Raw genomic sequence first — 12926 nt, forward strand, 5'->3', positions numbered from 1 at the left:
TGAGATCTATCTTATTGATTATGCTATTTAGGTCTCTGTTGCTTTCCTGACTCTATCTTGTGCTAAGGGAAAAGAGTTTAGATTTCCTTTTATCAGTTTATCTCTATTGCTTCTTGAATCTCACGTAGTTTCTGCTTTATGAAAATGGTTGGCATGTTACTGGGTACATAAATATTAACAGCTGTTATAGGTCTTCATTATGATTCAGAACACTTGACATTTTAAAGTGTCCTTCTTTTCCTTAGTAACTTTTTGCTTGAGTTTTAACTTTTGGTGTGCAATCCCATCAGATTGACAAGTTGTTCACCATAAATACACACAATGTTATGTGATTATTCTATCTAGGTAAGACAAGAGAGAAAGAGAGTTGGCAACATTGTCTGTACACAGCAAAAAAATACCCATAACATGGCAATGAGCACCAGACTGGCCCAAAATACTGGACATTGCAGGACATGGAGATAAAAGTACTAGGTATGATAGACAAATGTCTGCAGGTGCCAGGCAAATAAGATATAAAAATAAAGTGGGCCGGGAAAGTGGCTACTTACACATATTACCTGAATGTAAATGTGTAACATACCCAGATGTGTGTGTGAGGTGTGTGTGTGTGTGTGTGTGTGTGTGTGTGTGTGTGTGTAAGGGGCACAATAGTGAGTTGAAAATCATGTGACCTTTTAGAAGGAGGCAACTGGTACTCATCTTTAGAAGAGATTTGGTTTGTGGGTCTCATATTGCCTGATGATCTAATTTTTCAAGAAACATGAGAAATCAACATTCTAATATAAAATACCTTGGTTTTTTGGTGTTGGCTAAAAAACATGAAAGTACTGTGCAGCAATTTAAAACATGAAACCATATCTGTGCATCAGATTTGGCTTATTGGAAGCAGGAGTATTTGGAAAGAGTGGGACCATAAAGAAGAGAGAATACAGATATTGATGAAGAAGCTTGAAATTTTTATTTAGTCTATCTATCTTTTATATACTGAAAGCTGAGCATTTTTATGACAAAAGTTTCAGAGGAAAATTCTCTTTCCCATTTCACAACTGTGGCTACCAGTCCTTCCCCTTATCTTATTATAATGCAAATATGTTGTGATTGGAGTAATTTATATATACAAATTATATCACAGAGAAATAATTTCATTGCTAAGCAGGTTAGCAGAAGAAAGGAAAGAGAATTCTGAATTATCATATTTTAAAGCTGATATTTTAGCACTATTTTGACAATGGTGTATTCAATTTATAATCTTTTGGTTATACAACATTAAAAGGAAATTTATTCGCATGCAAGCAATATGGCTTTAGAATACAGCTGTTAAATTTACAGAACTTAAAATTTCAAACATCCCACATGGCTGGCAGGTGATACTGTGAAGATGATCTTGAGTATTGAATGACACACTTACTTCCTAGAAATTAAAAAAAAAAAGAGAGAGACGATTATTTAACATATTATAAAGCATAGATGATACAGTTCATTTAGCCAGAAAATGTTTCAATGATTTATTTTAATAAGGGCTGTTCATCTTTTCATTTTATACATCTGTTTGTGTTTTGAACTCTTCAAATATTTACCTTCAAAGATGGCTTATCCTAACGTCCCTAGTGAGAAATAAAAAGTCTATAGATAATTATAAAAGTAATTACAACCAACCTATTACATGCCTGTTAATCTTGGCATTTAAATTTCACTGCTATACTTATTGCATTAAGTATTTAAATATCATATATACTGGTATTTTACTTTGTGCTAAAATTTCAAAATACACAGCAATTTGCAATATTATTAATATGTGACTAGCTTAACATCTCCATACCTGTATTCCTAATGACTTGTCCCTTACTAACATTCAGGAAAAGTGTTTGGAATCAACAAGTGGAAGAATAAAATTGTAATGATCAAAAACAAATATAATAATATACTCTTGAATGACTCATAATTTTGATTGCATACCAAGAGAGTAAAGACTCTCTCCTTCATGTAGGAACAACCTATAGCAGTATGATAATATTTATGAAAGTTTTCATGGTTTCAGGGATGAACTAAAATACAGTAACCTGTCAGTAATTTTCGTCTGAAGCAACCAGTTTATAAAGTCTCGGGTGGCAAGACTATCAAGAACGGTGTTCATCTCCTCAGAGAAAGAGCCATCGGCGTGTCTACGGCGGAGTTCTTCAACAAGGCTGACTTCTTCTGGGAAACTGAGAAATGGAGGGGTAAAACCAGCACTTGGTTAAACGTTTCAAAGAAATGCTTATTGGTTGCCTGTCACTGGTAACCTGTGTAAGGGTCACTGAGAAAACCATATGTTTCTATTTACAGAGGGCTTACCACAAAAAACCTCATAGAAACTTGAATGTCAGAAAGGGAATTAGGTAGACAAGTGCAGAGCCAGGACCTGAAACAAAGCCCTTTTCTGTATTCCAGCTGCTTCTAAGATTTTAGTGTATTATCAACATAGAACTTATTATTGAAGCTATTGATTTGTCTATATTCAGAAAATGGAGAAGGAAATGGCAACCCACTCCAGTGTTCTAGCCTGGAGAATCCCAGGGATGGGGGAGCCTGGTGGGCTGCCATCTATGGGGTTGTACAGAGTTGGACACGACTGAAGTGACTTAGCAGCAGCAGCAGCATATTCAGAAAAATATAGTCTATCCTGTAAAACTGCTGCTACTGCTACTGCTAAGTCACTTCAGTCGTGTGACCCCATAGATATCTATGGGATCTATGGGATCCTGTAAAACTAATGATGAGCAAAACAGCCTTGCCAAGTACAGTCTTAAGGAATTAAACCTTAGTCTATATTAGATATTTTCTCTGACTGGTTTGTTTAACAGAATTTTTGGTATCTCTTTAAATCACTGTAAAATAATCTCGTGTGACTCTTTTCCCATTGATTTTATAAATTTTACTGCTGCTGTTTTAAAAATCAGTGACAATACTAGTTCCTTTTTGTCTTGAGAGCTCCTTAAAATCTCAATATGCTTATTGAAAATCTTGTTAAAGACATCCCTGATGGTCCAGTGGTTAATACTCTGTGTTTCCAACTTCAGGGAGCCTGGGTTGATCCGTGGTTGGGAAACTAGGATTCCCACATGCCATAAGGTATGGAGAAAAAAAAAAAACTAAAGATAAAAATAGAGTGGAACATGAATTTCTTGATTTTCATAATTCAAAGTCAATCAAAATCGTCACAAGAAAATGAGAAGGTCTGTTTGGTCTGTGGGTCTGTTTGGCTGTGGTAAGATCCAAGAAAGTACCTAAAGGTCTTAGGCTCATTTTCAACTGTAATAATTTAATGATTATCTCTATGGTACTCTCATAAAAAATGGATACATCATTAAATAGACGAATGTTTTCACATATTTTGTCTTGAATGTCATTTCATTAAACATCTTTAGTTACTTCCTGTCGTCATCACATTTTAACCTGAATACTTACTAACACATAAACTATGTAAATATTTAAAATGAAAGTAAGTTTTCAGCATTATTTCTTCTCTTCCCTTAGCCCTAGTTTTCCTGGACAGTCTTAGTTTAAGCTTATTTTCGTGGTGTAGTTATCAGAAGCACTCTGTTTATCCTCAAAAGTATCCTGGACTGGCAAATCAATACCTAATTTTAGCACAACTAATAATGGGGGATAAATAGTAACCAGTGTGACGCTATCATTAACACTTGCTCTCAAAGATAAAACAGATGAGATTTTATAATAACTCCTGTCTCCCACCAACAGGAGTTATTTCCTTACTTTGTGAGACTATATTAATGGCTTCATAATGCAGATCCATTTATGGATAACTGTAATCTAAGTTTTCAGCATCAAGCAAAAAAAAAAATTAAATAAGAATGTACAGACTTACTCTCGCCTTCCTCGGCCTTTCACCAGCCAAGCAATGAATTCCTTGGCAGCCTGGCCTTCCAAATAAGAACTTACATCACTGGTAAAGGTCCCTTCAGCGTGTCTCTCAAATTCATCATGACGTTTGGCAATGTTATTCCTGAAAGAAATGTGAAAGTTAAATTGAAGATCTGTCTCTTTAGCAATATGGTTCTCACCTATAAGCAATGGCAGCCTCGGGTTCTGGATTCTGTGTGGAGGGGGCTTAGAGGGAGATTTGGGGAGATGAGGGTGTGTAGGAGACTCATCAGAAAGCTACATTAATTGTTGGGAGTGAAGGTTGATGGGGCAATCTAATGACAATTAAGGGAGGCTAAGCTCGCTCACTTCACCCAGTGACCCATTTCACCTCTTCTGCTGTCTGTGTCATTAATTCTTAAAGCTGCCCTTACTTCAGTCCAAAAGTGTGAGGGCTATCTACTGTGCCATGCCACTTGCAAACAAAGCAGCAGCTTGTCATTTGTACATATGGGGTCGTGTGTGCGTGCTCGGTCGCTCACTTTGTGACCCCATGGACTGTAGCCTGCCAGGCTCCACTGTCCATGGAATTTTCCGGGTGGAGTGGGTTTCTATTTCCTACTCCAACACATGGGGTCAGAGTTAGTTTATTGAATCAAAGGAAAGCAAAGGAGCCTCACAAAATGTCTTCGAAAGGGCCACGGGATAATGGATTAAAGGAAATGTATGATGGGCTGCTGCTGCTGCTGCTGTCACTTCAGTCGTGTCCGACTCTCTGCGACCCCACAGACGGCAGCCCACCAGGCTTCCCCGTCCCTGGGATTCTCCAGGCAAGAACACTGGAGTGGGTTGCCATTTCCTTCTCCAATGTGTGAAAGTGAAAAGTGAAAGTGAAGTCGCTCAGTCGTGTCCGACTAGTAGCGACCCCATGGACTGCAGCCCACCAGGCTCCTCCGTCCATGGGATTGTCCAGGCAAGAGTACTGGAGTGGGGTGCCACTGCATTCTCCGTGTGATGGGCTGAGGAAAGCTAAGGAAATGACCCTACATCACCCTCACGTGTGTACAGAATGCCCCACGGAAGGGGTTGACCAGAAAGATGGTCAGTTGCTCCATCATATATAAGCCCTAGAAGGTTCCATCTTAAACACGACAGAAACCACCTGGGTGCTAGGATTAGTTTACATTCACTTGCTAAGTTGTGGCATTGTCTCTCTAGAAATGAAGACAGTTTGCATTTTTTCAAGTTTGCGATTTCTCCTATTTCATCAATGCATGCTCAGTAGCTCAGTCATGTCCAACTCTTTGTGACCCCATGGACTGTAACCCGCCAGGGTCCTCTGTCCATAGAATTTTTCTGGCAAGAATACTAGAGTGGGTTGCCATTTCTTCCTCCAGGGGATCTGCCTGACCCAGGAACTGATCCTGCATCTCTTATGTCTCCTGCACTGGTAGGCGGATTCAATACCACTGAGCCACCTGGGAAGCCCCATCCTTAGCAAGAACTTCTAGTGTCTTCTTTAACCATGATCACTGTCTTTCCTGTAGTCTCCACTTTACGAATTTTTGGTCAACAACCCTCTTTAATTCTTCTTTCTGGTTTCTCTCTTTCTCTCTACCCTTCTCCATTCTATCCGGACAAATATATTCCCTTTTCCTGATTTTTAGATTCCTTCAGCTACTTTGCATGCATAACTCCCTCCTTTTGTGGGCCACCCTCCAAAGAAATTGTGAAATTCCACCATCCCTGTGAAACCCTTGTGGCTGATTTCCTCCAGTAGCCTCATGCAGCAAAACCCCCAACACTGTTAAAGAAATTCAGCATTAAAATGTATGCCTTATGATAGGCTTGTGTTCCTATGTGCCTTCTTCTCTCTTTATGCTGTGCTGCTAGGCTGTAATTTTAATGTGTATCTTGGATTGTATTCTACAAGAAAAAGACTGCATCTGTTTCCATTTCTTACCGTGATGAACTTGGCTAGAGGATACTTTGAATGTGATCATTGTCATGAGTTTGAACCCTACAAGAGAATGTTGAATTTGCTCTTATCTTTTGGTCAGGAATTAGATTCCTAACCTTGCAGTTTCACAAAAGTCAGCTTTCAATTTTAAAGTAAAATAGGCAACCGAGTAAATATTGCTAAGACCAAAGTTGGGAAAACTATTTAAAGTCTGTGTCCCATTTGAGGGTAGGTAAGAGTTTTGAAGGGGTGACGGGTGGGACATGCAAAGGCATAATACGGAGGTTAGCACCACCAAGCTTAAAAATCATCAGAATCAAATGAGTTTATGGGCATTATTTGATATGTATGATAACTTAAGAAAGTCAGGAAGAATTTTAGACATATTTAAGTAATACCTTTGAGTGTACATTTCTGATAAAGTTCACATTCTTACTTGTTTCTCTTGGTATTCATCAACCAATGCACGAAATCCTGGGCACGCCTGGAGTCCAGGTACTTGCTGTAGTCACTGGTGAATGTGCCCTGTGAGTGGCGCTTGTCTTCATTGATCTGATCTGGAGCGCTGAGCGGGTCGGTCTGGGGAGCTGGGAATGAACTGTGAAGAACAGTGATTGGTACAACTACATCTCTCCTCAAGAGTAGATTCACTTGAGAAGCCGCTTCTCTACAAAATATAGAACCACACGAAGCTGGAAGGCAGGTTCCCTGAGCATTTTAGTTGGCAGTTCAGAAAGACCTTAGTTTGCCATGGGAATCCCATGGTTTTACCAGAGTGGAATATACTCTGATTTGGAATTCTAGCAACTGATTTTTCAACTGGCTTCTCTTTTTCTGAAATAGGATTAAATAAATCTTTTTTCAACAAATTCATCTACTCATTATGTTAATAATGCCAGAAGAGAGCAACACGCCTTGAATATTTTAAAAGAGTGAAGCGTCCCAAATCATTTTTATTTGGGCAGCAGATTTATATTCCAAATTCTGTTTTGCATATATCACTATAAAAAAGTAGCTCCATCACCTGGTTATGTGGCAGCTAATGGAAAGACAAAGGTTCAGAGAAAGAAAAGAAAAAGCCCACTTGCTAATTTGAAACTATGTGGTGGATAATCCACATGCCAATAATCAACAGTTGGTTGGCATGGCTATGTGGGGAAATATTCAGTATGATTAAGACTCAAAATAGAAATGAGATACTATTTTTACCTGTCGAATTAGCAAGGATTAAATACCGGGGACGATATTGTGAGAGGAGTATTTCTATAATGCCAGTGGCATGTGTATTAGTTTTCTGGAAAGCAAGTTGGCAAGATATTATAAAAAATTTAAACTCATTCAAATCCTTTGACATAATTATTTTACCACTAGAAATAAATCCTTAGAAAATAGTAAGAAATGTAGGAAAAATGTTATTGGCAGGCTTTTTGTAGGAAAATTTGAAGAACTATTAAGTATTCAAAAGAGAAGGGGTAGCTAAATAAATATTGTACATTTATAAGATGAAATAGTATGTAGTCATTAAATATCATATGTTTAATAGATATTTGTAATGTTATAAAAATAATCTAACAATACAATGCTTAGAGAAAAAATACAATACAAAGCTGTAAATGATCTGGGATGTATTTATATACTAGCGCACGTGTATTGTCTATCATGAATGTGCACGTAAAATTTCTTACTAATTTTACAATTAGTAGGAAACAATGTTATTTTTTAAAATAAATAAAATGAAAAATTTGGTGTGAATAATTTAAATGATCTACCATGCACTGTGAGTAATGAATGGACAGACAGGATCGGCCAAAGATTTCAAAGAGCTATAACTTCCCATGTATCATATTTTTCAACATTCCCAGCTTCTTTGGTTATGAAATAACATACTCCTATCTATACTCCAGAAAAGCCTTTATCATAGTGATACTTTAAACATTTGAAAACTGTGCAGGGCACAGTTTATACCAAATTACTGAGACCTATTTACTAGTCACAGTTATCTTGGGCTGTATTATAAGCATAGTGCTATGTTAGTTCAAATCTAAAGATTTAATACCTGGATTTCTCTTCTGTGTTCTGAAGGGAATGTTGCCAGCTGCCTTGTACCAGCATTACAAACAATCCAGCCACAAAGTAAAGGCTTTTCATTTTTGCTGCCTGTTGAAACACAGAGTCAGGGGAGACATAAAGACACTCAACCATATTTAAAAGTGTGAGGTAAATTAGTTCAGTTTTGACTAAGTAAATATTGAGAGTAGAAAGAAAAAACTAGTCATCAATTTTATTCTGATTATATTTCTAGCTTAATTTAAAATATTATATTTTTCTTGCAGTTTTTTTTTTTTGGTGGCTAAAAAGAATACAAAAGATGTGTAGCACTATGAAGCTTTTCATTAGTGTAGGACACTTCTGTTAATAATTGGAAGGCTCATTTCCAGACTTGAAATTAAAAATGTCCATGATAAACATTGAAAATACCCACTGTAGATGATATGCTACATATGGTTAGCTTGAATGGCACCTTATCCATGATCCCACCCTCTTCACTATCAGTCTGGCTTTCAATTAATAGTCCTTCACTTCCAAGCGTTTACATTATACTGCATTTCAACCATCTTAAAGCAGCCTCAGGCTACAACTTGGCATACCAGCTGTCGGTTCAGATGTATTATTCATTTATATTTTAAATAGTGTAACTTGGTCTAGACTTTGTAATTATAAAGCGGCCAACAGATTTGAGGTATTTTAGGGTGCTTTGACCTGTTCTAAATTAAAAGAAAAAAATCATTTTAAAGACAAGCAATTTGCAACAAGAACTAATGCTTCTGGCAACTTGAACAATCACAACTAAGAAACTAAGAGATCACTGTCATAAAGAAAATTAATGCTTGCTTCTGAGGTCTTGAAAGTCCCCAGGTTGTTTTATAATTGGACTGAGTCCAGGATGTGTCATTCACTGCTAGTGACACCCTAGACCATGTTGCAAGATACCTTGCATTATACGCAGATGCCCCTTGAGGCCATAGCATGATGGCAAGGACATGATGATGTACTGTGGACGGGGTGGGATGGAACCAGCATGAGTGTGGGGCAGAATGACCCCACAGGACAAGCACCTCTATTTTCTGAATGAAAACCTCAAATCCAGTGTTTGTTGTAAACTTCTCTCTGCTTCTTTCAAGTCCGACCATATTTACTTTGAGAAGTGGGGATTTCAATCTAAGTTTGATTATGCTTATTTTTTAAAAATTTGACTATTTTTAGCAAATGGCATTTGGTTTGAAATGGGTATTTTACAAATATCATCATTTTAAACTATCAACCTTGTCTTTAACATCTTAGCCATACTTCCTATCTTTCTTTGGCACTAAAACATGAGGACTGTAAATACCTGCAGTGGCAATTTTTTTTCCTTTGAAATATTGCCTTTTAGATTAAGTGATCGATTAGATAAAGCAACACAATAGACATTACCTGTTCCTCCTTTATTCACCAATATTCAATTACTAACTTGGTGTGTTTCTGTGCTTCAGTTTATACAGTTGGCAAACTTTGGAAACCTTGCCAAATATATAGGCAGGGTCTTTGATTGCAATTTGTTTCACATTTTCAGAAACATAAAAATTTAAAGCAAACATTCCTCTTTAGGATTACATCATTGTTGGAAAGTCAACTGAAAACTATAATTGCTTTCATGTAATGTCCCTAAAGGTTTTACAATATCTTCTATTATAGTCTCCGGAGGCAGATATGGAGCAGGTAGTTTCTGGGACAGCTGGTATAAGAAACAACAATACAGAATTCAGTGTTTGAAGTCCTCCCCAGGCAATAGAGTATTTCTATTCAAATAAATAACTGATTTTTGAAACTTTATTTATTGTGTAAAAGTCAACAGAATTGTGAAATATTTAAGAATAAGGATTTTTGAATACTGCTACTTGAGAAAGCAAACATTTGCATCATTTTGGTGTCAAAATCTTATTCAGTAAGGAGAGACTTTCCAATTACTCTCCCACACCCCTGCTTTAGCCTACAGAGAGAGTCTGCAGTTTAATAAAACCTATATATTTCCACTCAAATTTAAAAGGAGATGTGGTACCAATCATATTTCCTAAATAGGAAGTCTTTTGCAAAGATTAATCTTTGATCTAGGTAAGGTGACATATATTATATAGTATATCCCTAAGTATACTGGTGCCATAGGCAAAATAAATTCTTTTAAAACTGGCTAGATAATTTCTTCTCACAGGTATTAATTAGTATGTGTGGAAGAAAACACACTACATGGAACTTCCCTGGTGGTCCAGTGGTTACGACACTGTGCTCCCAACACAGGGGCCACAGGTTCAATCCCTGGTCAGGAAACTAAGATCCTGAATTCAACAGGGAGAGGTGAAAACCAACAAACACAAAAAGCACCATGAAATAATTTTCTCCACTGAAGATCTTTGTAAAATTGTTCCGCGTCCTTAAGAGCTTAAATAAGTACTTTAGTGTGATTTTTTTTTCTTAAGGTATTTACTAAAATTTCATTTTGGAATGTAGACATTTTAGATAGTTTATTTATTACTATTGGTCCCCAAAACATAGTAATTATTAATCTGTGCTTTTACTCAGCTCCATCCACAGAATTCCCAATTACTGATGACATTTCTTCTCTGCCCTAAATACACTATGTCTTATCTACAAAGAGTTGATTTCATGGACTTTGATTTTTTGATAGGCTGATCAGAAATTTGAATATTTGAATGATGATGTTGATTCTGCTCTTCTGGAAAATCATACGTTTTCATTGGTAAGGATCAATTACTATTATAACCTCTCTAATGGGCACATTTGCACATTTCTGCTGTTTAAAAGGCGCCTTCTGTTCAAAATAGTATACACATTTATTGAATCCAAAGAAAAATATTTGTTTTTCAAAATGTCACCACTGATTTTTAAAATGCAATTTTCATTAGTTAAATTTTGTAATAAGTGCCTTGATTTGAATCTTTTTCTTTCCATCTTACGTCTTTTCATTGAATTATTTCTTTGACTCGCTTTGAGGCTTTACTATATTAAAGTTTATTTGGATGCATTTTACACCACTTTTTCATTTCAGTTCTGCCCTGCGTATTATAATAACAAAGTATAAGGTGAAAAAACAGCACTTTAATTCATAATACTTTGCTCCTTATGAACACTTAACTGTACCCTAAACAGAATGTACACTCTTACAATCACTCAATATTAATCTTACCTTCTGACACCAGGAGGTGGAACAGAACAGGTGGAGAGAGAGTGAGCCGCGTTTGGGTGTGCAGTGTCCTGAGCTCTGTAGTTGTGCACCAAACCTCACTGCCTTTATATACTCTCCAGTGGTGTTTAGCCTTGCAGATATTATGCTGACAATATAAATTTTTCATCTGTGAATAATGGGTTTTTGTTACAAACGATTTCACTCGCCCACTCGCTTTGCTCATCTGCATAATAAGCTTATATTGGGTGGGAACTCAGAGACCAGGAAACTTTTTATTTACTCTTGCTTTATTTTTTTGGCTGAGAACGGAAGGGGAAGTTTGGAAATTCACCTTCACTCTTGATCAGGAATGAAAATCACTTAAGTACTCTGATGTGAATTTTTATGTTGCAGACAAAAGACTGTGAAATTATATAGTCCATGGCCAACCTCTTTGAGCATAGCTTTATTCGAGGGTCTTATAAGCCCTTCTTTACTATTTAGTTATAATGAATTTATCTTAGTAGAATAATCAATTCATTCTTTTGTCTACCCAAATAATAAATCACTCACTCAAAACATTAGGGATCTTCTCATCAACACTATGTGAAATTAATTTGTATTATTTTGGTGAGGAATTTTAAAGAATATCAATTAAGACTTTTCAATTACAAGTACCAATTAAGACTGTTGTTTAAAATGGGATTCAGGAAGAAAAGATAAAGCAAAGTGAGGATTAAACATCCAGGATGGGTGATTCTAATAAGACAAGGTCTCATATTTCTTTTTTCTTCCAGTGCATATTTAAAGGCTAACTCTATTGATAAGAGAGCTGGACACTAATTTTCAAAATAACATGTATTCATATTACTGAGCTTTGTGATCTGCCACTTAAGACTTCAATGATCTATGGGATTTAGCAGATATGAGTGTGATCATCTTAGAGAAATGGGAAATGATCTGGACAGACAGCATTAGACAGTGTTAGTGTAATTAGATTTTAGTCTGGCTGCTATCAATAAGCTGTGTGGCCTCAGTCAAGTCACATACTCTGTTTATGCCTCAGCTTCCTGTTCAGAAGTGAGTGTTGATTAAATGAATCTTCTAAACTAAAAATTTGCTTTCATTCAACAAAAGCCTTGCAACCATTGCTAACTAGATTCCAACACTCTAACATAATCAACTGCATGATGAAGCTTGCACAGAAGTGAATCAGAGACATCTATAGAAATATTCCCAATGAGTTAAACAGTTCCCTCTGTGGATTGGACCCACTGTTGGATGTAGAGCTGTTTAAACACCATAAGAGATCAGTTCTCTGTGAATTAGGTAACCTCAGGAAGGGGTATTCCTGCTGGTAATTGCTAGTGGTATATCATTAATGTTAGTTTTGCTATTAGAAGTGTGGTCCAAGCACCAGTATAACCTGGGAGTTCGCCAGAAATGTAGACCCTCAGGCCCAAGCCCAGACTTAATGAGTAATTTGCATTTTACCAAGCTTCCCAGGCGATTCATATACATGTTAAAGTTTGAGAAGAGTGACTGTATAAAATACCTATCTCATTTTCTTCACCTTCTCCCTGTGCTTGCTGGTGTTTTGACCTGAGGACTCCTTTCACCAGCAGAGGGGGTGAAAGAGCAGAGAACTGTGGCACACCTCAGGGCCGACTGTATTATCACTGATACATACTGTAATGACTTGAAAGTGTGGATTAGTTTGACAGAGGAGCAAATTGTTCTTCCCTCTGGCCTCAATCCTCATGAGTATATCGGCTATATTTCACTTAAATTGCTTGACATTCAGTTTTTTTTTCCCTTTTGCCTCTTTGAATAGAGGTTTCTTACCCTCTTTCTGTCTCTGTCAGTCCGTCTGTCTCT

At 36.8% G+C, this 12926-nt stretch overlaps 1 protein-coding gene across 1 annotated transcript; it reads right to left on the minus strand.

Moving 5' to 3' along the window:
- Positions 1–850: 850 nt before the first annotated feature.
- On the minus strand, positions 851–11197 carry GCG (glucagon). The gene is made up of 6 exons (XM_055397368.2): positions 11070–11197; positions 7884–7984; positions 6264–6425; positions 3872–4009; positions 2064–2207; positions 851–1414 (listed from the first exon to the last, which is right to left on the minus strand). The coding sequence occupies exons 2-6, from the start codon at positions 7973–7975 to the stop codon at positions 1408–1410; spliced, it is 543 nt and encodes a 180-aa protein (XP_055253343.2). The 5' UTR covers positions 7976–7984; positions 11070–11197; the 3' UTR covers positions 851–1407.
- Positions 11198–12926: the final 1729 nt, after the last annotated feature.

This window comes from Moschus berezovskii, chromosome 2 (assembly GCF_049115385.1).
Source record: "Moschus berezovskii isolate FMDL1 chromosome 2, NW_MosBer_1.0, whole genome shotgun sequence".
In the NCBI taxonomy this organism is placed as follows: domain Eukaryota; kingdom Metazoa; phylum Chordata; class Mammalia; order Artiodactyla; family Moschidae; genus Moschus; species Moschus berezovskii.